Source organism: Elephantulus edwardii, unplaced genomic scaffold (assembly GCF_000299155.1).
Source record: "Elephantulus edwardii isolate Elephantulus edwardi_28Jun2011 unplaced genomic scaffold, EleEdw1.0 scaffold00033, whole genome shotgun sequence".
Lineage (NCBI taxonomy): Eukaryota > Metazoa > Chordata > Mammalia > Macroscelidea > Macroscelididae > Elephantulus > Elephantulus edwardii.
The window spans coordinates 19929033-19956551 of record NW_006399783.1 but is presented as its reverse complement, the minus strand read 5'-3'; the positions used below and the strand labels follow the sequence as shown (position 1 = coordinate 19956551).

General features: G+C 55.7%; 2 protein-coding genes across 2 annotated transcripts in view; one reads left to right on the top strand and one right to left on the bottom strand.

Moving 5' to 3' along the window:
• The window catches only part of HK3 (hexokinase 3 (white cell)), a 23077-nt gene extending 7471 nt beyond the window's left edge, over nucleotides 1–15606 (top strand). The window contains exons 2-19 of the mRNA XM_006884435.1: nucleotides 1910–2031; nucleotides 6345–6507; nucleotides 6629–6783; nucleotides 6862–6981; nucleotides 7067–7162; nucleotides 8342–8441; nucleotides 8531–8714; nucleotides 9134–9289; nucleotides 9418–9645; nucleotides 9903–10198; nucleotides 10284–10423; nucleotides 10497–10616; nucleotides 12324–12419; nucleotides 12604–12703; nucleotides 14571–14754; nucleotides 14851–15006; nucleotides 15153–15386; nucleotides 15462–15606. Of these exons, the coding sequence (XP_006884497.1) occupies nucleotides 1910–2031; nucleotides 6345–6507; nucleotides 6629–6783; nucleotides 6862–6981; nucleotides 7067–7162; nucleotides 8342–8441; nucleotides 8531–8714; nucleotides 9134–9289; nucleotides 9418–9645; nucleotides 9903–10198; nucleotides 10284–10423; nucleotides 10497–10616; nucleotides 12324–12419; nucleotides 12604–12703; nucleotides 14571–14754; nucleotides 14851–15006; nucleotides 15153–15386; nucleotides 15462–15606 (2795 nt within the window). The remainder of the gene's footprint in view (nucleotides 1–1909; nucleotides 2032–6344; nucleotides 6508–6628; nucleotides 6784–6861; nucleotides 6982–7066; nucleotides 7163–8341; nucleotides 8442–8530; nucleotides 8715–9133; nucleotides 9290–9417; nucleotides 9646–9902; nucleotides 10199–10283; nucleotides 10424–10496; nucleotides 10617–12323; nucleotides 12420–12603; nucleotides 12704–14570; nucleotides 14755–14850; nucleotides 15007–15152; nucleotides 15387–15461) is intronic.
• Nucleotides 15607–15737: 131 nt separating this feature from the next.
• UNC5A (unc-5 homolog A (C. elegans)) overlaps nucleotides 15738–27519 on the bottom strand; it is an 82276-nt gene continuing 70494 nt past the window's right edge. The window contains exons 3-15 of the mRNA XM_006884386.1: nucleotides 27137–27280; nucleotides 26835–26938; nucleotides 26548–26728; nucleotides 24969–25133; nucleotides 23720–23908; nucleotides 23303–23605; nucleotides 19242–19329; nucleotides 18871–19039; nucleotides 18480–18713; nucleotides 18168–18317; nucleotides 17919–18083; nucleotides 17155–17333; nucleotides 15738–16919 (exon numbers count right to left, since the gene is read on the bottom strand). Of these exons, the coding sequence (XP_006884448.1) occupies nucleotides 16754–16919; nucleotides 17155–17333; nucleotides 17919–18083; nucleotides 18168–18317; nucleotides 18480–18713; nucleotides 18871–19039; nucleotides 19242–19329; nucleotides 23303–23605; nucleotides 23720–23908; nucleotides 24969–25133; nucleotides 26548–26728; nucleotides 26835–26938; nucleotides 27137–27280 (2237 nt within the window). The 3' untranslated portion in view covers nucleotides 15738–16753. The remainder of the gene's footprint in view (nucleotides 16920–17154; nucleotides 17334–17918; nucleotides 18084–18167; nucleotides 18318–18479; nucleotides 18714–18870; nucleotides 19040–19241; nucleotides 19330–23302; nucleotides 23606–23719; nucleotides 23909–24968; nucleotides 25134–26547; nucleotides 26729–26834; nucleotides 26939–27136; nucleotides 27281–27519) is intronic.

Below are 27519 nucleotides of genomic sequence, written 5' to 3'. Positions count from 1 at the left end.
TCTTCCTCTTTTGTCTAGAATGATAGAATTTTGCACAATCAATGACTTATTCATTGCAAATATGTTTTATAAGAAACATAAATCCAGGCTGTATACATGACTCTTACCTGAGGGTATGCATAGGAATCAGATAGATTACATCTGTGGAAAGAATCTCTGGAGAAACTCAATATCAGCTGTGAAAATGAAGTCAGGTGCTGACTGCGGAACAAACCACCAACTACTCATATGCAAGTTCAAGCTGAAGCTAAGGAAAATTAAATCCAATCCACCAAAATTTGACCTTGAGTTTATCCCACCTGAATTTCAATACTATCTCAGGAACAGGTTTGAGGCTTTGAGCACTAATGAGCAAAGACCAGATGAGTTGTGGGAGGATATCAAGAATATTATCCAGGAAGAATTCAGGGGTCATTACAAAGACAGAAGAGGAAGAAAAGACCAAGGTGGATGTCAGAAGAGACTGAATATTGCACTAGCATGCTGAGAAGCCAAAGCACAGGGAAGAATTCAAGATGTTAAGGAGCAGTGAAGATGGTGTGTAGATTTCTGTTTGTGTCAGTGCTGTTAGTTCCCTAGAGTGGACACGTAGAATTGCTGAGTCACATGACAGTTCTACTTCTAGCTTTGTTAGTTGCCGTCAGCTTTCCCACAGTGGTTGCATTCTCACTAGCAATGGATGAGTGTTCCAATTTCTCCACCTCCCCTCCAACACTTGTTATTCTCTATTGAGTTTTAATCTCAGCCATTCTTGTCATTCATTGTCATTGAGTTGAGACTCAACTCACAAGGACCCTATGGAAAGCAGAGTTAAACTCTCCCGTCTTGTGCCGTCCTTCAATCTCTGTCATGCTTACGCCCATCTTCCTCTCCGCTGCTGACTTTACTTTTCCAAGAATGATGTCCTTTTCCAACAACTAGTGAGTGCCTCCCGATGACCAGCGTGCTACTGTACTTCTCCCAAGACTGTTGTTGGGTATTGTGGAATTGGAACCAACCCATAGCTGAGCCTCCGGTGGGTTGTCAGAGGTAGTGAATCGCACGGGAGTGATTCCCCAGCTTTTTCCTGAGGAACAGCTGGTGCTGGTCTCAAACTGAGTACCCTGCCTTCACAGCACAGTTCCTTAACACTCAGCCACCAGAATTCCTTGGTAGGAGTCAAATGATATCTCATTGTGATTTTTATTTACATTTCTCTGACAAATAATAACAGTTTCATGTGTCTTCTGACCATTGAATAGCGTATTTGGTGAAGTGTGTGTTCGTATCTTTTGCCCAGTTTTTAATTCGATTCTTTGTCTTTCTGATGTTAAATCCATAGAGCGTTTAATGGCTGAGCCTTTCTTCTGAGATGCCTTTGATTAGTTTTGAACCTCTAACTTTTTGATTGACAGCTATTTGAGCCTATTACCTGAGTTATTGCATCACACCAGAACTCCTTCACGCACCTTAACCTGACATTAAACCCCTCAGAGTCATCTATCAAATTTTCCTGATGGTTGTGGCGCCTTTTGACTTCATGTCCTTCATTCCAGATCTGTAGCCAGTCTCAGATCACTTGCACGCATGGCAGCGTGGCAGCTACTACCAGTGTCTGCTTCCATCACAGCCTCTGTTCACTGCACGATGACAGCTGGCCAAGCCGAGGTCCTTGGGGGATGGCACAAACAGGGGCAGGTGAAAAGGAGAGAATGACAATGAATGGCGTTTGAGATGGAAATTAGCCTTTTCAGTGCTCTCATTACATGTTTCTGGAAACCAAGGACATTCTAGTTGATTACTAAAAGATTTGTGCCACTCAGAGGTTCTGAATTCTATGTGAAGCTTCCTTCCTGTTCCCCTTAGAAGAAAGGAAGTTGAGTCACAGCCTTCTGGGCCTACAGACTTCACTGTCCTTTCTCTCCCATAGGTGGTCAAGCCCCACTGTGGAAACAGATGGACTTTATTAGGCCTGTAGGACTAGGGAGTGGGGATCGGCCCCTTTGCTGCCCCTCAGAGGACTCACCCCACTCCACGGACAGCTCCAAGCTGGTAAGTTCTAGACTGGGAACTTGTGTCATGTTCATTTCAGTCAAGAACAGGATTGTTTACAATTTGCTGGGTCTTTCATGTCTGGTCATGATCTGTCTGTCGTTTTGCGATTGGAAGGTGGCTTTAACTGCCTCATTTCACAGATGAGAAGAGGAGGTGTAGGCAAGTCAAATGGTAAGTGAGTTAAATCTATGGCAAGGACTAGAGAAATACATGAGGAGCAAAGCATGTAGAGGTGGGCAGACCCAAGCCAGGAGAAGGCCCAAATGTACTGCTCTCATCACCATGCCTTCCAGGCCCCACTAAAGGAATCTGGAAAGGACTTTCCATCAAGGCTCCCAGAATATTCTGGGAATTAGCCGTGTCTTGAATCCCACCCTTCTCCACGTCACTAACTGCTCCTACTCTTGTGTTCCTCTCTTCCTTACGGCCACCCCTGTGAGGCGCCCACAGACGGTACAAGTGCTGGGCCCACCCTGCAGTTTTTATTCGGCACACTTACCGACTGTCCAGTGTTAGCTTGGAAGTGACCTCCTCTTTTTCCTGACATCTCAACCAAGATCTAGAAGCCCTCACACCCCCCCACGCAAGCAGGAAGGGCTTGTGAAAGTCATCTCACATTGCTCAGTAAGTTTCACCATCAGAGAAATAGAGAAGAATAAGGACTAATTCTCCCCTCTTTGGGAGGATGAAATGAGCTCATGGAGGCAAAGCATCTGCACATACCAGGGCTCATGAAAAACTCTCTAGTTTCCCAGTTTGGCCTGGTGTCCGCTTGACTAGACTTCTTATCTGCCTTATGCAAACTGTTCTGAAGTACCTGCTGTGTGCCAGCCTCCCCCTGGGCCTGCGGTGAGTGTGGCTAGGACATGGTCTGCCCAGTCAGGACCCACTCTGCCATCGTCTTCTGTGTCCCTGCACCAGCCCCACATATTCTTTACTCGTTTGGGGGGATTTGTCAGGGGAACTAAATTTCTCTTGGGCTTAGCTATGGTTCCCTTCAACCAGCGATCTGAGAGCAAGGTGGACTAACCATGTGTGGTCAGGGCCCATCTCAGCCCCTCAGAGTCTTGTCTCAACCCTAGATCTTTAGCCTCCAACTGGGCACAGAGCCAGGCTCTCCAGGCTTACCTACCGTGTCTCCAAGAGAAAGAAACATTTGTCCCCAAGTTGACTCCAACTCATGTAGAACTGTTCCGTAAGGCTTCTAGTGGCTGCTTTTTCAGAAGTAGACTGCCAGGCCTTTCTTCCAAGGGACCTCTGGGTGGACTCAAACCTCCAACCTTTTGGCTAACAGCCAAGCATGTAACACCATTCAAGGACTGCGTGTTGTAAAGAAAGGGGACCTCACTTCATTTGACATCTCCTGTCCTACCTTCTCACACATGCTGCCTTTCCTGTCCTCACAGTGATCTGAGATGTGGGTCTTCCTCATCCCAACTTGGTAGGGAGGGGGCCTGCTTAGGTCATGGAGGGGCCCAGTCCACCGAGCCCTTTGCTTGGAAGGGCCAGTGCTGACTCTACGTGGACCCACTGCATACTCCCTGATCCTTTGCTCCTTGCTCTCCTGGGGAGCTCATTCCCCACTTTAAGGCTGGGGAAGGATAAAAAGGGTGCTCCAGGGCCATCTCCTGCTCACCCCTTTCCCCAGAATCTGTTCTTGTCGTTCTCTGCACTGTCAGCTTCTCCTGAGCCTCTCTCTGCAGAGAGAGAGACACATCCATCAGCCCAAGCCATTGACTTCAGCGTAACTTTACTGGTTACATTAAGTAATAAAATACCCCTCACAGCTGCACAACACTTTCCACTTGCACATCTGTTCTCCCACGAATTCCTCTGCCATCACCACCGTTCATTCAGAAAAGCCTCCCTGCACGCCCATCTTGAGCCAGCCCCATGGTGCAGCCCTGAGACACGTTAGGGAACAAGACTGGCACCTGTCATTACAGTCTCAGTTTTATTATAGCGACTGAGGCCCCAAGAGAGATGTCGCTTAACTGCGACCACACAGCCAGTGGTGGTAGAGGACAGATGTAAGTTTCCTCTCCTCAGGTCCTATGGAGTTTCTTGGTTGTCCCTTCACCAGTCTTTGGTGGCATTAGGTGACTTTTTAGGCGATAATTCTATTAGAATGTTTGAGGTTTTGTTTTTTTTAAAAAGAAGGTAACAAAAAAATTGCAATTTTTGTGGAAATGCTTTGCATCCAGACAGGTGTGAATTCTAAGTGTGCCTTTTCCCTTAATACCTTTGCGGACCAGGCGCATGATGGCCCCGCTCTGAGCCTCAGTCTCCTCATTTGTTGACACTGGAATCCCACTTCCTAGCATGTGTGGCTCCTTGAAGCATCTTCTCTAACTCAAGAACATCTGGCAAGACAGTTATGATCATTTGTCTACATTAGGGACGCGTTTCCTTTTCCCTCCACCAGAGGGAGAGGAGTCCCCCATCTCTCACCTCAGGTAGCCTCCTCTCCTTGGCTTTTTGGGGAGCTGTCTCATCCATCCAGGTGTCCGAGCAGATATGTCACAGTACTAGGGCAAGTTTGAGGTAGCAGGTCATAGAGGTGGAATTGGGATCATGACAAGGAAACATGTGAGGCAGAAGGTGGGATGTGAAGGACTAGAGACCTTGGAAAGTCTAACCCTGGAAGGGATAAAGTCTTGGGGCTGAGTTACCATCAAGTGAGCGCCTCCTCTTGGCAGCCCCATGCGCAACAGAACACACTGTCCCCAGTTCCTGCACCGTCATGACGCTGAGCCCAGAGCCGTGGCTTTTGTGCCACTCCAGCTCATGGAAGGTGGAGTTTGTTTCTACTCACTCTCTACCAAACCCGATGCCATTTTTTAGCAGTTGGTCTTTTCTTAATGATGTGTTGTCCAAAGAAAACTTCACCATCCTTGCTTTGAAGGGAACATTTTGTTTGTGCATCTAAAACGGATGTGCTTGTTCTTCTGGCAGTTCATAGTATATTCTATATCTTTCTCCAGCTGCATAATTCAAGTACATCAACTCTATCCTCTCTTGTCATTGTTAAGCTTTGCATACATACAAAGTGATGGGGAAAACCCCATGGCTTGGGTTAGCTACACCTTGGTCATCAAAATGATATTTTTGCTTTCTGGCATTTTACAGAATTCTTTCCCAGAGATTTTCCCAGGGCAGTTTGCCATCTGAGTTCTTGAACAGTACTGCCATGGGTGTTGCATGTGGATCTAAGGAGAATGAAATCACTGATGACATTAAACTTTCCCCAGGTCTGGGAAGCTGTTGAGAGCTCCTTGGAGTATGGGAGAGCCATCAGGGAGATTTCTGGGCACAGGGCTGAGGTGCTGGAGGTGTTCTGGGGCACTACCCCCCTTGGGCTTGTGATGGGAGGAGGGCCTGGGTTGTTCTTCCGTCCAGGCCTCCCTGCCCCTGCCTCCAGCCTCTGTGCCAGCCCAGCCCCAATCAGCCCATCTCTTGTTCTGAAGAAAATCTCGTGTGCTCTCTCCCAGCATGCCAAATGACCTGTCCCTTCCTGCAGCGAGGTCTCCTTCTCTGGGAGACTTTCCCAGCCAACCATTCAACAAAGATCTTCTCCTGGTCACTCTCTAACATCTAAGTGTTTTTATTTTAATATTTTTTAAAGTTTTTTTAACAGCATCATTACTCCAAGAACCACGTTGCCAAGAGTAAGACTTGGCTAGTTTTGCTATGGACAGTGCCTGCACAAGTGCTGGGCACGCAGCAGGGACTCAGTGTCAAGGCTGGGTGGCTGCACCTCTGGCACAGACTCCCCCCTTGTCCCCCCACCCCCGAGCTGGGCCTGACCAGGCTCTGGGGCTAAGAGTGCCCCAGAAGAGGAAACACTTGGACCTGAAGATATTTCTTCACTCGTCTGTTCTGCTCATTCAGCCATTGCCTCCTGAGCAGCTCTAGTTCTTGAAACTGGGACTGAGAAGGGAGTTGGTTGTGGGGAGACAAGAAGGTTGCCTTGCCCCACTTCCTGAATCCAAAATGGATGGGTTGGGAGGGCAGTGGGAAATGAGGAGGAGCAGAGCAAGACTGGCTCAGGGAAGAGAGGAGTGAGGTGGGCGCTCTCTGCAGCATGCAGGGCTGGGCAGGTTGTGTGGGGATAGGGGAAAGGGGGAGGCTAGGAGGGTTCAGGGATCTTGCGCAGGACTGTAGCTGGGCCCTTTGGGAGTGAGCAAGTGTGCTGCCTGGACTGGGGTGAGGAGAGGGAGCAGGCAAGGCTGGCTTCCATGTGGCTGGAGTCAGAGCAGCTGACTAGCCCCGCAGGGCTCCCTCCTGGATGTCAGCCTGTTTCTTCCCAGGTGCAGAAATGCCTGCAGCAGTTCATGGTGACGGAGGCACAGCTCCAGCAGATCCAGGCCAGCCTCTTGGGCTCCATGGAGCAGGAGCTGATGGGGCGGAGCAGTCCTGCCCCCACTGTCCGTATGCTGCCCACTTATGTGGGATCCACGCCGCATGGCACCGGTGGGTGGCCAGGCCTGGGAGAGGGGTGCTGTTTAAGGAAGGGAGTCCCTGACCAGACTTTGCAGTCATGGAGTGTTGCTGAGGGGCCTAGCGGCTCTATGTGTGACCCGTTTGTCCCCAGAGAAAGGAGATTTTGTGGTGCTGGAGCTGGGGGCCACAGGAGCCTCACTGCGTGTTCTTTGTGTGACGCTGACGGGCACGGAGGGACAAAGGGTGGAGCCCAGGAGTCGGGAGTTTGTGATTCCCTCAGAGGTGATGCTGGGCCCTGGCCAGCAGGTGAGCATTGTCAGGCCTGGGGCCTGGGGCTGGCAAAGGGCACACAGTGGCAGAGCTGAGCACCCATGTGTCCCTCAGCTCTTTGACTTTGCTGCCCGCTGCCTGGCTGAGTTTCTGGAGGCGCTCCCCATGGGTGACAGACATCTGCCGCTTGGGTTCAACTTCTCCTTCCCTTGTCACCAGACGGGCCTGGACAAGGTGAAGCAAAGAGGGACGGGCACTGGGTGAGGGGGTGGAGCCCCAGAAAGGCCTCCAGAGGGTGACCCGGTTTCTCTGCCTCCAGAGCACCCTCATTTCCTGGACCAAGGGCTTTAGGTGCAGTGGTGTGGAAGGCCAGGATGTGGTCCAGTTGCTGAGAGAAGCCATTGAGAGGCAGGGGGTGAGTGTGGCAGGTTCATAGGAGGCTGCATGTGGCCAGACATGGGCGAGGGCTGCACAGGCTGATCTCTGCTTCTGGAGTGCCTAGTCTTACTTTGTTCATGTCTTTTATCTGCTTTAACCTTGGGGAAGAGTTGTCAGTGTTCCCATTTTAAGGGAGCTCTGGTGGCTTAGCGGTAAGGAGCTGCACTGCCAACCCAAGGGCATGCAGTTCAAATCCATGAGCTGTTCCTCAGGAGCAGGATGGACAATCTTCTCCTGTGTGATTTACTGCTTCTGGAAACCCACCGGAGGGTCAGACATGGGCTAGATCCTACTGAATGGTTCAGAACAACAACAACCTTCCCATTTTATACATCAGGAATTGAGTCTTAAACACCCAGTTACTATCGAGTCAGCCCTGACTTGGGCTGACCCTGTGACTGTCCAAGCAGAGGGGGTTCCTTTGAGTTTCCAGTGGTGATTTTTTTTTTTAAAAAAAAAAGGAAGAAAATTTATCATTAGAGGCTTTTCTTCCAACATGCCTCTGAGTGGATTTGAACCTTCAACTTTTCAGTTAACATACAACTGTGTTAACCATTTGTGCTACCCAGGGACTCTAAATAGAGGCTAGGAAAGGGCAAAGAAATGTTCAGGAAGAACCACTGGGAGAAGCAAAGATGAGAACATTTTGGCTGTCCCAGTCTAGTGGGGACAGCATTCCCGTGGAAATATGTCACTGTTGAGTGAACTGTGCAGTGGCTTGAAGAAGACATTTGCCAGCTGCATAAGCTGTGACTGGACAGGGTGATCTGGCCTTTAAAATGGTGTGAGCACAAGAAGACTGAATGCTTGGGTAAGCTGGACTTGTCTGGGCCAGCTTTGAGCAGAGGTGGGAGTCAAGGCTCAGGGAGGGGGGTGACGTGGGGAGGACAAGGCCAGTGAAGTCACAGTTTTTAAGGAGACTCTCATTAAATACCACTCAGGCTCTGCTCTGGGGCGGGGGGCATGATAGCTGAGACTGGGACTCCCAAGGGCCTGAGCTTAGGTGGGAGGAAGAAAGCGAGGCAGTATGTTTGTGACACAGAACAGTACGGTTGTGCACACCGCTGTGGCTCCTGGACCCAGGCATGACCGTCATGCAGGCAGCCCGTCTGGCTCGCCCTGTAGGCCCCTGACATCTGCCTTGTCCACTGTGCAGATCCCCAACCTCGATGTGGTCGCTGTGGTGAATGACACGGTGGGTACCATGATGGGCTGTGACCCCAGGCTTGGGCCGTGTGAGGTTGGGCTCGTTGTAGGTGAGTGAGGCCCTCTGTGACAGAGGGGAGGGAGGTGCGGGTGGCTGTTGCAGGGAAGCGAACAGACCCTGACAGTGTTATCCTGCCAGACACTGGCACCAACGCCTGTTACATGGAGGAAGTGCGGCACGTGGCAGTTCTGGATGAGGACCGGGGCCGCATCTGCATCAGTGTCGAGTGGGGCTCCTTTGGTGATGATGAGGCCCTGGGGCCAGTCTTGACCCCGTTTGACAAAACGCTGGACCAAGAGTCCCTGAAACCTGGTGCCCAGAGGTAGCCTAGAGGGACCCTATGTTTCTGCTCCAGGGCCCCTCCCTCTGATCCCAGCCCTGAACCTTACCTTAAGGGTCTCCCGGGTGCTCCCGAGGTCTCTGGCTGGGCTCAAGGAAGAAGAGCCAAGGCTTTTGAACATGGTGTTCTCTTCCTCTTGCCCCTGGCGGGTGCTGGGCTAACTAGGCAAAAAGTCACCTGCCTTCCTTTGGGGCCACTTGCCCCTCCAAGGAGATCCCTGAACCTAACTCAGGTTATAGGGGCAGCAGGGCTTGATCAGGCCCCCACTTGCCTCCTGGAAGACGGTTTACTTCTGAGGCCTCCCTGTCTAGGCAATGAGCCCTCTGTAGGGGCCTCAGAGACTGGGCCTAGTAGGCTGCTGGCTTAGGAAAGGCTCTGTCCTGCTGTCCTTCCCCCTCCAGGTTCGAGAAGATGATTGGAGGGCTGTACCTGGGTGAGCTAGTGAGGCTGGCTCTGGCTCACCTGGCCCAGTGTGGGCTGCTTTTTGGAGGTTCCACCTCCCCGGCCTTAATGAGCCAAGGCAGCGTGACCCTGGAGCACATGGCTGCGATGGAAGAGTGAGTGGGGCTAAGGAGGAGATCTTGAGGTTAGGTGTGGGTGCTCTGTCCCCCAAGTAGCCACAGGCTTCTGTGGGAGGTGGGAACCAGGAGGCTCTGGGCTCAAACCAGCTTCTGTTCCTCACCAGCCCCTCAGCAGGCAGAGCGCTCGCCATCCTAGAGAGCTTGGGTCTCAGCCCGCGGGCTTCGGATGTGGAGCTTGTGCAGCGCGTGTGCGAGGCTGTGTCCACCAGAGCTGCCCGCCTCTGCGCTGCCTCCCTGGCCGCCGTCCTGGGCCGCCTGCAGCACAGCCGGGAGCAGCACACGCTCCAGGTCTCTGTGGCCACTGGGGGCCGAGTGTTTGAACAACGCCCCAGGTACTGAGAGTGTGAACCCATGGAGTGAAGGTGCAGCAACAATATGTGCATGTGAAGGTTGGGTGTACAAATGACACTCAAGTGGACAAATGTCCACTGAGGCAACACATGGCCATGAAGGTCACAGGAGGGGCTGGTGCTTCTCTCTGGGTGGAAGGAGGGAGCTGGTCTGGCACCTAGAACAGACTTTGTCAATTTGCAATGATTTTGGTTGGGGTTGGGGTGGTGTCAAGTCCTGTGCACTGGTGCGTCTGCAGATTCCTCAGCATTCTGCAGGAGACAGTGAAGCTCCTGACCCCTGGATGTGATGTCTCCTTCGTGCCCTCTGTGGATGGCGGTGGCCAGGGCGTGGCAATGGTGACGGCTGTGGCCGCCCGGCTGGCTGCCCACCGACGTCTGCTGGCGGAGACGTTGGCGCCGTTTCAGCTTGACCGCGCTCAGCTGGCTGCGGTGCAGGCCCAGATGCGGGAGGCCATGGCCAGGGGCCTCCGTGGGGAGGCCTCCTCCCTGCGAATGTTGCCCACCTACGTGCGTGCCACGCCCGATGGCAGCGGTGAGACACAAGCTGGGACGTGGCCTGCTGGGAGGTTCCAGCACGTGGCCAGCTCTGCCTGGCACTGAGGGTCTCTACCCCACAGAACGCGGGGACTTTTTGGCTCTGGACCTTGGGGGCACAAACTTCCGAGTCCTCCTGGTGCGTGTGGCCTCTGACGGTGTGACGATCTCCAGCCAAGTCTATGCCATCCCGGAGCAAGTGACCCAGGGCTCTGGACAGCAGGTGCCCTTCCTGCTCCTTCCTCTGGTGTGGGAGTGGCTGGGCAACCCGGGTGCTGACTCAGCCTCCCCCACAGCTCTTTGATCACATCGTGGACTGCATTGTGGACTTCCAGCAGAGGCAGGGCCTGAGCGGGCAGAGCCTCCCTCTGGGCTTCACCTTCTCCTTCCCATGCAGGCAGCTTGGCTTGGACCAGGTGAGGAAAGGGGGCCCGGGAACATGATCCCCTAAGCCTTCCCTGATGGAGAGGATGAGGGGACGCAGGGAAGGGATATAGGCAGCCTGACGAGGGGGTGGGGCAGGCAGAGGCACGGCTGGGATTCACCTACAGCTGGCCTCAGTTTACCCGGGTGATAGGAATACTATGAAGTGACCAAAAGTCCAGGTTCATGGAAAGAAGGATATGATGGCCACAGGGCCAGCAGTGGGCAAGACACAGGGACAGAGCTGAGGGTCAGAGTTCTTGCTCTCAGGCCAGGGGAGATGTGAACTGACAGAGGGCATGGTGACTGTCCCAGCCACCGTGTGATGCCCTGGGCTGGGCCCTGTGGGCAGGACGTGGGTTCTGTGTCTAGAAGATCCATGATGGGGCAGTCTCTCTGCCCTGCCTTCCCCTTCATCCTTGCTTGCTGCCTTCACAGGACCTGGGTCCATTTTGGGTACCTGTTTGGGGTGGCAGAACAGCAGGTGGAGGTGTGACCACTCCATCTGTACCCCCTCACTGTAGCCAGAGGCCAGGTGGTGGACTCTCCGGTGAATATGTGGGGAGCTGCCATGCACAACTAGCCCTTGCAGGCCTCAGGCCAGACCCCCAGGACTACCCTACTACCCAATATCTGTCTGGATGCCCACCCATTGCATTCTGAGACATCTGTGGTCGCTGGGAAGCTCGTACTGCCTGGACCCCACCCACCCTCTGAGCCTGTGCCCACCTCCCTGACCCAGCTTGCTCTGGGCTCTCTCAGACACACAGGCCCCATGAGTCTTGTGACTGGCATTGGCCTCTGCTCAGTCTGCTCTGCTCCTGGGGAGTATGTGCATTCTTTTTTATTTAAGTTGCAACATGTGGAAGCACCTTGGGGTGCAGACCAAGGGATGCAAAAAATGTGTTCTGTGTGGCCTGACAGGGTGTGATGAGAGATGGCCTTATGATTAAGCAAACATATTGGTTAGTATTTCTAAACAACCTGCCCTAAAGAAACACCCAGTCCTCCTCCCAGCCCCTACTCCAGACAGAGCAGTTGTATTCTTTTAACAGTCAGGGAATTGTTCTGACCCCAGGCCACTCCCTCAGAGGGGGCGCACCAAGAAAAGAACATTCAAAGAGTGGTCACGCCCCTCATTGCTAAACTCACTGTTTAAGTTCAGTTTCCCGCAATAGCAGCTCACTGGTCTTACCCCCTATTCTGCCCAAGTAGCTGGGTCGGTCCTTTCCACTTGTCCTTTATTTGTCTCTGGGACACAAGAGCCAAGTCCCCAACTCTGAGCATTCCTGACTCTCAAGTGACTCTGCCCAGTTCCTTCTGCAAGAGCGCAATTTGCTGTCATTGGACCTCTGAGCCTTCTCTCTTCTCAAATATACAGTACTCATTTTCCTGGCTTTGTTCATTCCTAACCCAATTATGTTGGGCCATTCCTTCTGCACAGACGTCTTAAAACCCTTGGACCATCTGAGCATCCTGGAACTAATAATAGAAGACAGCAATCAGTGCTTATTAATAGGTTTCTTCACACCGAAATCCTCCTGGGGGATGGGGCAGAGGACAAGGCCTTGAACCACAAGGCAGTGGGAATGGAACCTGCCTGGGGAAAGGAGGACAACTTGTGCGTGTGGAGGCAGGTTTGAGAAGGCAGAGTGTTGTAAGGGGCCTCTGGCTTTCTGCCTTCCTTGGTGCTACTCCAGGGCATCCTCCTGAACTGGACCAAGGGTTTCAAGGCATCAGACTGTGAGGGACAAGATGTTGTGACACTGCTTCGAGAAGCCATTGCGCGCAGACAGGTAGGAACCTGCCTCCAGGGCCCCTGATATGGAAGGAGGTGGTGTGGTGTGACAGCCTTGGGGGAAGCAAAGGGTCTCCTGCTTCCCGAGAAGGGGACCCTTTGCAGCAAAGACCTTTGAGTCCAGTGCCAGTTGCCGTGACAACCGTGTTGCCCAGCAACCAGCAGCATCCTTTTGTGTGCAGGCAGTGGAACTGAATGTGGTTGCCATTGTCAATGACACGGTGGGTACCATGATGTCCTGTGGCTATGAAGACCACCGCTGCGAAGTTGGCCTCATTGTCGGTGAGGAGGGGCCCTGCTCTTTGTGCTCTTACTGCCTGAGTTAGTTCATTGACTGATGTTGCGTCCTCAGCGTGGACAGCCCTCAGCTCTGGGAATATCAAATTATCTGCTTCTGACCCAATGGGGCTCTGGAAAATACAGTAGGACTTGGGAGTATGGGGCTTGGGATTCTAACATAGCATATCCACGGACTCAGAATCATTTAAATCTTCTTAACGCCTCAGCTTGTCCATCTGTAAAATGAACCAAAGTTTTGGAGGCACACAGATTTAGGTGAAAAAGAAAAAAAAGTTGCCATTTCTGCCTGTCTGGAGTCCCTTGGAATTGTACAAACACGTTCAGATGTAAATGGAAAGGCTGGTTTGAGTCCTTTTAGCAGCACTTGGTAAGAAATACTTGGCACCTACTTCAGGAAAACCAGTCACTGAAAGCCTTACGGAGCAGAGCTCTCCTCTGACACATGAGGCGGCCGTGAGTCAAATCTGATTTGACAGTGGCTGGTGGGCTTTCCTTTCTTCCTGTATGTCCTTGGCCACATAGCTAGGCCCTGCCTCCTCATCTCTAAGATAAACGTAGTGACAGAGCTTGTCTCAGGGGCGGTGGGAGGACTGAAAGGGTTGAGAGTACATGTCTGATTCAAGATGTGCACTCCACACTCAGGACTATGGCCGAAGGATAAGAGCTGAGCGGGCCCTGCACCCACTTTGATGACTCAAGATGTGTCTTTACTCAGTACCTACCCTGTGACTAGCTGGGACCTAAGAGAGTCAAGAAGAGAAAAAGGGGGAGCCCCTGCCTTGTTGGAACTGACTGCCTAGTGGAGAGCTGGGCTCAGAGCAGCAGGTGGCAGCAAGAGTGAGACTACACTGCAGTTTGGGTGGCCAATTCCAACAGACTGGGAAGGAGGTAGCCCTGGACTGGGGGGCCCTAACAAAGCCTGGAAATAAAGCGTTTGGCTTGCACAGGAGGGCTCTCTCCTAGCTCTTTGGACATACATCTCTTAGACCACAAGGCACATGGCAGCCTCCCATTGGCCTGGCCTGGGCAGGCAGCTTACACAAGCTCTGCGTGTGTAAGTGGGGTGGATGGGCTCTCGGTGGAGCTAGCACAGTGGCCACCTGCTGATAGCTGAACCTGTGTGGGAAGATGAAAGATAGACACACCGTTCCCCGGGTGGGCCTGCAGCCTGGAAAGCCCTATGCACACATCACTCCTCCCCCGATGGTTTCTTGACCCTCTGGGCTGCTCTGTCCTCTTCTTTGTGCTTCTCCAGAGTCAATGCAGGTGGATGGCTGTACAGCTGGTTTCTGGCTCCTGGCCCATCACCTATGAACCCAAGGCCCTGGAGGGTCAGCCTGGAAGCTAGAACTGCTCAATGTGGACAGAGCCCCCATCACCTATGAACCCAAGGCCCTGGAGGGTCATCCTGGAAGCTAGAACTGCTCAATGTGGACAGAGCCCCCTAGGGATACAGAATAACTGAGGGGCATTTGGACATTCTGAGCTAGCATGGTTGTTGTCGAGTACCATCAAGACAGCCGACCCGTAGCTGATCCTCCAGTGGGTTTACAGAGGCAGTGTGTATGAGAGGAAATTGACCATCCTTCTCCTGCGGAGCAGCTGGTAGATTCAAACTGTGTATCTTTGAGTTGGCAGTGCACTTCCTTACCACTAAGCCACCAGAGCTCCCTGGGCTAGGATGGTCAAGCCACTAATGTCAGGGTGTTGGGAAGGAAGGGGGACGAGTTGTGAGTGCGGGCCGATGAAGAGGTCAGGGGGGAGCTCTGACTGCCATGTGGAAGTGGCAGTTGCTCAGAGGGGCCTGCTTCCTGCCAGTGAATGGCTCCCACCCATTGTGTGCTCACAGGAACGGGAACCAATGCCTGCTACATGGAGGAGCTCCAGAACGTGGCAGCCGTGCCCGGGGAGTCTGGCCACATGTGCATCAACATGGAATGGGGCGCCTTTGGGGACGATGGTGTGCTGGACGTGCCCAGAACCCACTTCGATGCTCTCGTGGACGAGGCATCCATCAACCCTGGCAAACAGAGGTGGGTGGGGTCCAGGCTGTGGGGCAGGTGACAGCTGGCGCCAGCAGCAGAGGTGACTGATGGAGCGTCCTGCTCTGTGCACGAACATCCCCACAGGTTTGAGAAGCTCATCAGTGGCATGTACCTGGGGGAGATCGTCCGCCACATCCTGTTGCATTTGAACAGGCTGGGCGTGCTGTTCCGGGGCCAGCAAACCCAGTGCCTGCAGACGAGGGACATCTTCAAGACCAAGTTTCTATCTGAGATTGAAAGGTGACCAAGGCACTCACTCATCTCCCCAGAGAGCTTTTCTCCATGGTGGGTGGAGCGGTGGTGGGGTGCTGCATGCTGGAGAGGGTCACTGGACTAACGCAGGCCTCTGCCTCTCTGCCCTCCTCTCCTCCTCGCCCGCGCCCCAGCGACAGCTTGGCTCTGCGGCAGGTTCGAGCCATCCTGGAGGATCTGGGGCTGCCCCTGACCTCGGACGATGCCCTGGTGGTCCGAGAGGTGTGCCAAGTGGTGTCCCGGCGAGCTGCCCAGCTCTGTGGGGCGGGCGTGGCAGCCGTGGTGGAGAAGATCCGCGACAACCGGGGCTTGAAGGAATTTACGGTGACTGTGGGAGTGGATGGGACCCTCTACAAGCTGCACCCCCAGTGAGTATGGGAACCCAGGCTGGGCAGGGGGCAGGGCGAGCTGGCCTGGGCTCACCCCAGCCTGTGTCCTCCCAGCTTTGCCAGCTTGGTGGCGGCTACTGTGAGGGAGCTGGCGCCCTGCTGTCGAGTCACGTTCCTGCAGTCGGAGGATGGCTCTGGCAAAGGTGCAGCCCTGGTCACCGCTGTCGCCTGCCGCCTCGCCCAGACCACCCGGGTCTGAAGAAGGACATCTTCAAGAACGACAGGGGCCCCAGCTCCAGCCTGCCCCCAGCCAGGCCCCCCAGAATATCCTGTGTGGCCCACTTCCAGCAGCCTCGGCCCTTGACTTTTCCTAAAGAAGTGGTACTCGGGTTAGCAATATATATATATAATTTATTTACATTCACGTCCGCTAAAATCCCTACGTGCCCCGGCGGCTGGGCAAGGCTGTGTACATAAGGCCAAGTGTAAGTGCGTGAATGCACTTAAGACGGAGTCAGGACACAAGCTTCACGTGGTGGCCCGTGTGGGCTCGGCCAGCCCTGGGATGGGCACGCCTAGCACGCACACTCGCCATTGCCCAGCACGGGGCTCCCATTGCATATTCACATGCCCCGCCAGGCAGGGCACCTTGCGGCTGGGGCCTGGGGATTGGGGTCGGGGTGGGGAAAGCTGCCCCGTGGGTGGGAGCAGGGCAGCAAGTGAGAGGCAGATGTGTACAAACACTGGGGGGCGTGAGGGACGTGGGTGAGACCCCGGTGCACAGGCGTGAGATGTGACGGTGGTGGAGGGCGTCCGCACGCTTGGGGTGGGTGCGTGTGCAATGGGCGCACGAGCCAGGCATGTGCACGTGCCCGCGGGTGGCCGTGTGCCTGAATCCAGAGGCCTCTCCTAGCCGCCTGGCCATGCCCTTGGTCCCGCAGGCTTGCAGCGGTCCCCTCAGACGTGCCCCTACCCAGCAGGCACAGAAACGTTTGCATAAAGTCCAGCTCAGGTGGGAGGCAGGGCCCCGGCCCGAGCCCAGCGTGTGCGTGCATGTCCGTGTGCATGCGGGGCCCTGGCCAGGGGCGGAGGAGAGGTAGCATCACACGCACAGACACACACACAAATGGGCTGGGCTTGGCCTGGCTCCAGCCACTGTCTCCCTGGGCCTCAGGGACCAGAGAAGGGTGGGGGCAGGTGGCAGTGCCAGCCTGGCCAGGCAGGCCATGGAGGGTGGGGGTGTGGGCAGGGTCTGAAGGACCCAGTGTTAAGGGACAGCATCAGCCAGGAGGGGGCCTGTCCATGAGGCTCTCCCTGGAGTATGGGAAGAGCCCCTGCTGGGTGTCAGTCTGTCCCTGGCGGGTGCCAAAGCTGGTGAAAATGTAGGCATTGGGGGCCCAGCGGCCTCAGCACTCGGCTTCCGATACTGTGAAGAGGCCAGAGTCTGGCTGGCCGAGTCCGGTCACGGCTGTGGCCAGCTGGCTGAGGTTGCCGTTGGGGAAGTGCCGCGCCTCCCACAGGTTGAGGATCATGGCTGTGGGGCTGGGCTTGGAGGCGAAAAAGCTGAGATGGCTGTGGAGGGAAGGCAGGCCCATCAGCAGCCTGGCCTCACCCCAGGACGGCTGCCTTCTGCCCACCATTCTCTGCCCACTCCAGGACTCTTCTGCCATATCTTGGGGCTGCTGGTGGATATGGTCTGGGCCCCTCCGTGTCTGGAGGCCTGGGCCTCCTTATTGCCCCACCCACCCAGTGTGATGCAGCCTACCCTGGAAACCCGTCTCTCTCTCTCGCTCCATCCCCCACCCACCTGTCCAAGTGGAGTTTCTGGGCCAGAGTCCGCCAGTCGGCACCCCGGCTGCAGGGTGGGTCTAGGCTGGTAATGATCTTCTGCCGAATGAGGAAGGGGATCTTGAAGGCACTGGGGCCCACCAGGGCCGGGACCCCCCCTTCACTCTCCAGAGTCAGCAGCTCACCAAACCTTGTGTCCTGGAAAGGCGTAACAGGGATGGAGGGACTGTTAGGACTCTGGTGACCCAGCCTCGTGGTCACGTGCTCCCAGGAGGGGGTACTGGCACTTCCTGTGCCCTGGGGTGTGCTAGGAACTTGGCTTTCTCTAGCCCAGAGGTGCAGTGACTTGCTGGGAGTCCTACATTGGTCCCCACCCCCTACCCTCCAGGCTGCCTCTGTCTAGTTCCTGGTGACCCTCACTGTTCCATCATTTTTTGTCCTGTCCAGTCACCAGCCATCACTGCTGCCTGCTTAACTTCTACTCATCCTTCTAGGCTGAGCACAAGCCCCTAAGCAGGGAAGCCTTCCTGGCCCCAGGCAGGCTCTGCCTCCCTCCAGCTTCCTTCTACCTCATCCATTTCTCTCCTAAGTCTTACTGCATGTGTTTGTATTTGCATCGGCTCCTCTCCCTCAGGAGACTCAGGATAGCTACCAAAGGTGTCCCAGGAGCAGCGGGGCATGGCTGGGCTTCACGGCAGAGAAAGCAAAGTAGGCCCAGAGGGTGGAGCATTTGGGTGTAGGGGTAGGAGCACACGTTTGCGTGGTGCTGTCTCTCCTGCCCACCTTGGTGATGTTGAAGTTGATGTTGAAGCTCTGCCCATCGCCCTCCACCTGCCACACCCACACCTTGCAGGCCAGGTCACTGGTGCTGGCGCTGACGCGCTCCAAGGTGAAGGTGCAATGCAGGTACTGCTGCGTGCCATTCCAGATGTGGTAAAAGGGGATCTCCTGAGGGGAGGGGCAGAGGGAGGCGGCTCAGCAGTGCGCTGGACCCGGGTGGATCACCTGCCGACCTGCGGGCCCAGCCCTTACCTGGTAGCTGACGAGCAGCTTGCTCTTCCACAGGGAGCTGGGCACGTCGTGGATGGACAGCCGCAGGTTGTGGTAACTGTCCTTGAAGTGCAGGACCCGAGGCTCCTGGATCAGCTGGCCCCCCAGCTGCTTCTCCAGCTGCACTACCTCCTGCAGGGCCCAGGCAGGCTGGCTGTATCTGGGGACCCCTTCCACCACCCACCCACTTTGGCAAGGAGGTTTCCTGTACCCAGGAACCCAGGGTCATCAGACACAGTGTCAGGCTCAGCACAGCCCCCAGTTGCAGGGCTGGCGAGGGGTGGGGGGCGGTACCTTGAGGGCATCATGGGTGTCATTCAGGCAATAGACCCGGATGTTGTACTCAAGTGAGGTGCAGGCCATGGGTGCAAACAGGAGCAGCCTGAGGCGCTTGGATGCGGCCACGCTAAGGGCCTCCCCCACTAGGGCGAAGCGGCCCAGCTGCTCGGTGAAGACGTAGCAGGCGCCGGCCTCCAGCTGGCAGTAGTAGAGGTGGGAGGGCGCCTCCTCGCCCAGGTGCAGCACGTCCTGCAGGGGGTCAGGGCAGCCTGGTGGTCAGCGCAGCCCAGGCTGTCTCTCAGACCAATGTGCTCTGAGAATCAGACAGTCAAGACTGCAGGACTGCATCTCTACTTTGAGACTAGCCCTGTGGGGCTGTGGGCTTGGGGACCCTCCCCCAGCTCACCTCCCAGCTGCCCTCACATGACTGTTTCTTGAGGCGAAGGCTCCAGCTCTCGGGGCTGGGCTCCCCACAATGGTCCATGGCAAGGATGACAGGCCGCGTGAGCAGGACTCCGGGGGGGCCACAGCTAACGATGGGACTCAGCAGGGTCTGGCAGCCGGCTAGGGGCAACCTCAAGTGGGGAAACGGGGGATGGGAGGGAGAGGTGTCAGTGGGCCGTCCGTGGGGTGGGGCAGCTGAGTTGTGAGGTGGCCCTTGGGGTCCCCCTGAAGGTGGTTCTCCCCTCGCCCTCCCTTCGGGCTCAGCCACACCATGCAGCAGTGGGACCAGAGGAACACCCCACCCGCCCTGTGCATCGCGGGCTGTGCCCACACCTCACGTCCTCGGGCTTGTGCAGCGTGAGGTAGATCTCGTAGATCTTCCCCCGTGGTATGGCGTCTGGGGGGATGAGGAGGCTGATCCCTAAAACAAGGAAGGTGGACCAGGACTTGCCTATTGCAAAGGTATTATACCCCCTACTCCACTTGGTGGGCAAGAATGGCCGAGCCAGCCTGTGTTCAGGACCAAGGAGTTGCGTGGACCTCCATGCCATCCAACCAGCCCAGACTGACTTAGCAGCTCCACCACCACAGGCATGACCCTCGGTCATGGGACCTCAGGGACGGCTAAGGAAACTCAGGGGGAATGCATGTCCTGTTAGCTAAACACAGAAGCACTGAGAAAAATGGGGGCATATACTCTGTACCTATGTCCACTGTCACACAGAAGACATTGCGTGTGACCTGCTTATAACTTCACTGCCTCCTGGGTCAAGTCCAGTGCCCTGGCCTGCCATCTCTGGCCTGACTGCCTCCCAGCCCAAGCCTACTGAATCTGCAGGCTCTCCCACCCATTGCTCTGGCCACACCTGACGTCTGGGTGCTCTGCCCCTGCCCGCTCAGGGTCCTCTTTCCCCATCAGTGCCCACTTCTGGGAGCCCCCTGCCACTTTGCGCTTCTGTTCCTGGTTGGGCAGCAAGCTTCCCACATTGAGGACACGGGGCTGGTTCACACAATCTCATTTGGCTGATTCATCCAGTATCTTTCAGAGTCTGGCACAGAGCCGTACCAAAAAAGCATCTGCTGAGGAGGAGGGAGTGAGTCAGAACAGGCCAAGGGCAGGCTAGGGAGTTATCCCAGGGGTTCTACGATGTGGTCCTGCCCTCCGCTTCCTTCCTTAGGACAGTGTTGTGTGCTCCCAGAAGATATGCTCAAGTCCTGACCCCTGCACATGTGAACATGACCTGGTTTGGAAACAGGGTTTCTGAAGATGTTATCAGTTAACGAGAGGTTGCACTGGAGTAGGGGAGCTTCCATCCCATCTGACTGATGCCCTTGGGAATGAGGAGAGATACAGAGCCACACAGTGGAAGAGAGATGGAGGCAGAGGTGGGACTGTACTCCCGGGGCTACCAGATGCTGGGAGAGACAAGAATCCCGCCCCCAGAGTCTGAGGAGTCCGCATGGCCCGGCTGACACCCTGAATTCAGGCTGCAGACTCCAGAACTGTTGGACAATAGATTCCTGTTCTGATAAGGCATCCACTTTGGGGTACTTTGTTGCAGTAGCCTTAGGAAATCAATACAGAAGAGGAACCCCTATATCAGGAGGGGCCTCAGAGGCTGAGGGTGGGGGAAGGTGGAAACACCTTATGCATTTACCCACCAAGGTCGGCAGTGAATATATAACCTGAGAGCACAAAGCATGGAGATGGGCTGGCTGGAAAACCCCTATGTCACAGGAAGCTGTGCCCAGGAGAGGGAAGCCACTGACTCACAGCTTCCGCTCCTCTCACTTGCCTGCACTGCCCACTCATTCCAGCTGCTAAGGTGGCTGATGGCCCCAGACATTTATGCCTGGATTGTCAGTGCCAATGGTGGAGGCATACGTATGAATAACTCATGTGAGGACTCAGTAAGCCAGCAGATCTTGCTCCTGTGAAGCACACAGCCCAGCGAGGGTAAAAACTTCACTGCAGCACAGGGCACTGGGACCAGGCGACAGAGCCCGAAGGGTGACAGTCACCTGCTAGGGGAATGAAGAGCACCTACTGTGTACCTGGCCCTCTTCCCAGAGCTCTGTATGTAATACCACCTTTCATCATGCTGACAACGCTGTGAGGGGTCCCACATCATCTCATCTGCAGAGCCCACAATGCGCACAAGGAGGAGGAGCTGTCTAGATTGAGACTTAAAGGTGAAACTGCAGATCTGCCAGCACGGGGGGCGGGGGGGGGCGGTGGCAGAGGGATTCGCACATCCTCCCAAAGCATGTGGTGAGATCGGAACCCCTACACCTGTGGCTGTGTAATGTAATCATCTTGATAATGCAATTTAATGTAGTATAACCAAGTGATTATCGAGGTTACACTAGTGTAGGGTGGGTCCTAAGCCTAATCAATTTTGAGTTATAAAAAGCATAGCACAGACATAGACACATGAACTTGCGGGGAAAGACAGGTGTCATGCGAGGGTCATCTACTAACCAAGAAACCAAGGAAGACCGGGACCGACAAGGAATGGATATGGTGAGACTCACTCGGACGTCTAGTATCTGAAACTCGGGACCTGGTGGTTTAGTCCTTGGGGAGTTCTGGTGGTATAGTCTGTAGGAAGTTTGTTGCTAACTCAAAGGCTTCTCTGGTGGTTCAAATCCACCAGCAGCTCCACGGGAGAAAGATAGGTTCTCTCTTTTTGTGCAATTTGCAGCCTCAGAATGTCTGCTGGAGGGTCAGTTAAGAGTTGGTTCTTGACAGCAGTGAGAGAGTGAGTCTCCAGAACGCAGAAACATCTGTGGTATCTGTGCTACAGCAACACCAGGTAACTAAGACAGAGGGGCTGATGGCAGAGGGTAGTACTGTGCGTCTGAGGTGCCAGTCCTGGCTGAGTGTGCAGAAGAGGCATGACGTGTGTGTGTGATGGGCATGACACTCCAGAGACAGTACCAAGAGCAGGGGCTGTTGGGGACTCAGGGTGGGGGCCAAGCAGGAGAGGGCAGGCGTTCTCAGGGCACTGAACCGGTCTGTCTCACACTGTCACAGCAGACACATGACATTCGGCTTTTATCTGAGCCCAACACACTACACAACACACAGTGAACTCTAACGTCAAATAGGAACTTCAGTTAATAATCATGTTGGTTCATCAGCTGTAACACATGTACTCCAGGAATGCAAGATGTGAATAACAGGAGAACCATTAGGTGTGGGGTGGACGGAGGAAGGACAGGGTAAATGCAAATGATGTACTTTCTGTGCAATTTTTCTATAAACCTAAAACTGCTGAAAAAAAAAAATTAAGCTAAAACCCTAAATGTAGTCTATTTTAAAAAACCAAGCAAGCGTGCATATGAGGAAGAGGCCACAGCAGCTAGCGGGGGACAGACCAGGGGACCGACTCAAGCAGAGGAAAGAGTTGATCAATTTTGGCTTCTGTGAGGTGAATGTTTGGCGCCGAGAATGGAGCGAGAGGTGGGGGTGGCCCTGGAGAAGGGAGCAGCAGGCTGTCCAGGTGGAAGGACAACAAGGTTTGACTGAAGCTGATGTGGGGCAAGTGGGCAAGTGAAGAGGAGCAGGAGGCCAAAGTGACCCTGGGTTTCTGTCTTAACTAGATGGAGCAGTCCCTGAGCTGGGGAAAACCTGGAGGAGGCGGTTCTGAGGGAAGGTGGGAGACAGTTCCGTTTTAGGCACGAGGAATCTGAGGTGCTGTGAGACAGGCAGATGGAGCTGCCCAGGCGACGCTGGCGCCCTCCTGGGAGGCTGTCTGTGGGCGAGGTCGCTGGGGAGGAGGGTGCCAGGAGGGAGCACAGAGGAGCACCTACATTCAGGGAACAGGTGCCAGGGACAATCAAGAAAGAAATCAGGAGCCTGGAGGTTATCGAGGCTGAGAGGGTGGAGAATTGCAAGCTGGGTGTGGCACTTTCCGCCAAGGTGGCCAGACTGTGGTTTCACTAACCAGGCCCTGGCACATGATTTCCAAGGGGAGGAGGTGGGAAGCCAGGATGCACGGGTGGAGGGGACTCTATTGCCTCTGAAGACCCTCTGTGACAGTGCATGCTTTTCTGTTGTCTTTCCACAACTGTGTGGCTTCTGACCAGGCCTGCCCCACTGCTAGACCAGAGTCCAGCATAGGGCCCACCACGAAGACTGACTGAGTATAAAAATAGACAGTACTTCTGTGTCTTCAAGCCACAAAACAGAGATGGATCCAGACAATAACCCCTCTGGTGGCCACTCTCTGGGTTCCCTGCAACTTGGGTTTTCTTTCCCTGCTGGCCTCAGTTCTGGGTCTGCTCCTCAGAGAGTGGCTGAGAGGCACAGAAGACCCCTGCCAAACTCCTCCAGAAGGGAAAGACAGGCTGGGCTGGCCTCTCTGGTGGGACCTCTGGGGTTCTCCTACCTGTGTTTGGGATCATTAGCCGACCCCCGAGGAAGTTGAAGGTCCCGTAGGCCATGTTGCTGGTGCCGCGGGGCAGGGAGCGGAAGTAGTTCTGGGTTGAGAGGCGGGAGACGAAGTCCTCGGCCTCGGAGGTGGGCGAGCTGTGGTGCAGTGTGTGGCGGCCACCACCCAGCGGGCTGAGCAGGTGCCCATTGGAGAGCTGGAACTTGGGGCTGGGCCCGTCCTGCCGGGCACACAAGCTGCCCTGGTAGGTGGTGGTGGTGGTGCTGAGGTCAGGCTGGATGGTGAGCAGATGGGGGTTGTCTGCAAGCACCAGGACACACTCAGTGAAGGGTCCCCAAGCGCCTCCCTGCCTGGCAGCCCCTGGCTGGGGACCTGGCTGTGGGGAGTGCTGGGGTGGGGGGCAGGGGACCACACCTGCTTTGCTGGGCTTGATGCTGACGGGCTGGAAGCCTGAGGTTAGGATGGAAGAGTCAGCCACGTCCGAGTCCAGTCCCTCCTTCTTGCGGCAATAAACCAGGATGAGGACGAGAAGCAGCAGGACCAGGCACACAGCGACCGCGATGAGGCCCACGTAGAGGGCTACATCTTCAGGGCCAGAGGCAGCTGCAGGAGAAAGGTGGCCTTGGGAAGGGCAGTGGGCAGGGTTAGCCTATCGAGTGCAGGAGGTTGGGAAAGAGGGGTTTGGTACTCTGCACCCCTACAGGAAGAGGTTTGTACTCTGGGGAGCTAGCAGCGCAAGGAACATTTGCTGGGGAAAAGTGGCCGGGCATGGAGCCTGTAAATGCAGATCCGAATTCTGGACCTACCACTACCTGCCTGTGTGCCTCTGAGCAAGCCACATACGTCCTTCCAGAACCAGAGATCCAGCTTGAGGTTGACAGTAAGAGGGTGGAGGAGGGAGACAGATACTTCCCCAAGGTGGCCTGGGCACTGACTGGGGCTGGGAGTGAGCTTCTGGGGTCCTCCGAATGGCCCCTGCCTGGGCAGGCCTGGACATCTAGTTCTTGGTAGGTCCCTGGCCAGGAGTGGGGAGGGGGAACTCTCCTCTGTCTGTCCTCCTCAGGCCTGGGGCAGGGCCAGGAGGGGGTGATTGACTGCTTGGAGGGAGTGATATTGATTTTTAGAAGAGTTTTGCATAATGGAAGAAATGTCCATCAGAAAGGAATTGACACAGATAATTAGGTTTTTAATTGAAAGAATGGGGGAGGGTGTGTTCTAGAGAGAATATCCAACTGAGATCTTTAATTGTTAGTTATGGCCTTGTAATTAACAGGCCTCACAAGCTTGCTATCCCCACAGGATTTGTGGGTGCACTGGGGTGGTGGGGATGAGGTTTCAGGAGAGGAGGGGGCCAGAGAAACTGAGCAGGCCTGGTGGATTTGGAAGAATGTGCATACGGGTGCAAAGGAGTTCGCTTCAATGTGGGTATTTCTCAGGAGAGGCAGGTGAGTGGTGGGAGAGAGTGGGACACCGTGTGTGCTCTTACATGGGTGTGTTAGGGGTTAGGGGACCCCAAAGGCCCTGAGCTCTGCAGTATGCCGCAGCAAGGCAATGACTCTGTAGCCACAATGTGCCCAGGGTGTGACAGTAAGGCGCTGAGAGCCCAAGGGGGCATGGATGACAGGGCTGACCGTGGAGAGGGCTCTGAGGCGGGGGGACTCACTTTGCACACAGAGCTCACTGGTGCAGTTGCGGGTGTCTAGGTCGGCACCTGGGCACTCCTCGCCTCCATTTCGGGGTGCAGGATCAATGCACTCACGAGTCCGCCAGTGGGTGCAGTCAATCCCACAGGATGACCACTTGCTCCATGAGCTCCAGCTGCCATCCACTGTACATGAGACACAGATGGAGACGGAGGGGCAGTCAGCTAGGGGGGGCAACCTGGGCCGGCTGAGCTGTGGCCCCACTGGGCATCTGGAGCAGGCAGGACGAGCTGGCTAGGCCCTGGGTGCAAGGTCAGCCCCAGCCCTGCCAGTGTGCATCAGGCTGGTGTCCAGCTGGCCTGGGTGATGCATGCTAATGAGAGGGGAGGCACAGATGATGCCAGGGTCTGCTTACTCTGCCCATGCCAAAAAGGCTGTCCGGCCCAGGACCGTGAGGGCTCTTGAGCCCCCGATGACCCTCGTGAGCCAGATCTGAGCTGCATCCTGCAGCCTCAGGCTGAGCCCTGCCCTGCCCCACACCTGCCAAGTCCTACACCTGCCTTCCAACTGCAGCCCAACCTTGACTTTATGTTGAAATCCTACACTGTAGCTTGAGCCCCGACCCCAGATACATGTCAAGTCCTGACTCAACCACAGATGGACCCAGTCTCAGCTTTGGACCGTTGGGTCCTGGGTGCAGGCGGGTGGGATGGAGCCATGGGTGGGCAGGCTGGTGGCGAGATGGAGCCGGGCACGGAGATGGCACGGTGAGAGCGATGCGGGAGCGGCGGCCACGGGTACCTGGGCACAGGGTGGCGCAGGCTGTTTTCTGGACATTCTGCCCCTCACAGAAGGCGCCCCCGTTGAGAGGTGCCGGGTTGGTGCAGCTCCGGCTCCGTTTCTGCCAACCTCGCCCACAGCTGGCGCTGCAGACGGACCACTCGGTCCACGTCGACCACCCACCGTTCACTGGCCGGACAGAGAGGGACTGGGGTCAGGGAGCAGGGGCCTCCTTGGACATGCAGGCCCAAGGGCAGAACTTGGAGGGTGGGCTCTGGGCAGGCCCAAGGGCAGAACTTGGAGGGTGGGCTCTGGGCAGGGCTGGGAGAGGAGCCTGGAGGATAAGTTGCTCTCTTGCCTGCGGCTTCCAAGGAGTGGAAACACCTGCTCCTCCCTCCCTGCACTGTGGGTACTCAGGGCGGCCGGACTCTCTGCCAGCCTCATCCTCAGCCCTGACACGCCAGCCTGTCCTTGCCTGGGTGCCTCTGCTGCTTCTGGGTGTCCTGGACCCCTTGACTCTATTTCTCACTCCTGGGGTCACAGGATGTGGCTTGTGTCTGTTCTAGATTCCCATTCTGTCCCCTCATGCTCCCTTTGCATGATGCCCCCTGCCCCCCTGCACAAAGGATCAACCTTGGAGAAAGTCAAGAAATGACTTGGCTGCAGATGTCCACTCCTCTGCCCCACTCTGTCCAGCAGACCCCTTGGTACCAGAACCCCAGCCAGACCTCTCCCCAACCCCCGTCACATACGGCCCCACCCCATGGACACCTGTGGTGACAGGGAGCCCCCTCCCCTGCCCCCAGTGCCCAGGCCCACCATAGACGATGACAGCCGCGGAGGCACTGCGGCGGCGAGCCACAATGTTCTTGGCCACGCAGGTGTAGTTGGCCGTGTCGGCCAGGCGGGCCTGCCGAACCACCAGGCTGTGCTCCCGTGTGATGTACACATTGGGGTCCAGGGCAGGGTCCACCAGGTCCTCATTCCGGAGCCACTCAACCTGGGGTGGGGCAGCCAGGTTACTGAAATGCCTGTGGGGCAGCCCCATCCAGGGCAGGTGGGTGGGACTTCCCCACTCGTTCAGTAGATACTAGTCCATCTCTCACCTGGGCAGGTGGGATGCCCTCTGGTGGGCGGCATGGCAGCACAATACCCTGCTCCAGGGACACCTCCTTGGCCAATGGCTCCTGCTCAAAGTTCTTGCGCAAATCTGGGGGATGGACCAGAGTTCTAGGGTCATGGCCCTGCCTGGCCTGCTCTGTCCAGGAGAGAACGTGCCAGGTACCCAGGAGAACATGAGAAGTACTTCCCCCAGCCATCATGCCAGGAGCTTGAGGTTCAGTGACTAGACCCCCTCCTCCAGGGAACACCCCCCCAGCCCCAGCCAGCACGCCAGCCCAGTACTCACAGGCGATGCGGATGTAGGCCTTCTGACTCTTGGTGGTGCCGGAGGAGCTCCAAGCCACACACTGGCACCAGTACTCCTCCAGCCCGAACACCTTCTCCACCTGCTGCCTGGACACGTTGATACGCACCTCCATGGCCGGCAGCCCTGGGGAGGGGGCGCGAGTCACCAGGGTCCCAGGTACACCACTTCCCCCAGACCCAGCATCCAGTGGGTGCCTCCAGGCCCAGCATCCAATGGGTGGGTTTTTATTACCAGAAGCTCGCTCCCTGGAGTCACACAGTAACATTTCTAACGTGGCTTTAGGAGGTTGTCTCACTGTGCGGCAGTAGTTAGCTCAGAGGAGATTTTGGGCCACAGGGCTTGCCCTCCAAGGACCCCTACTG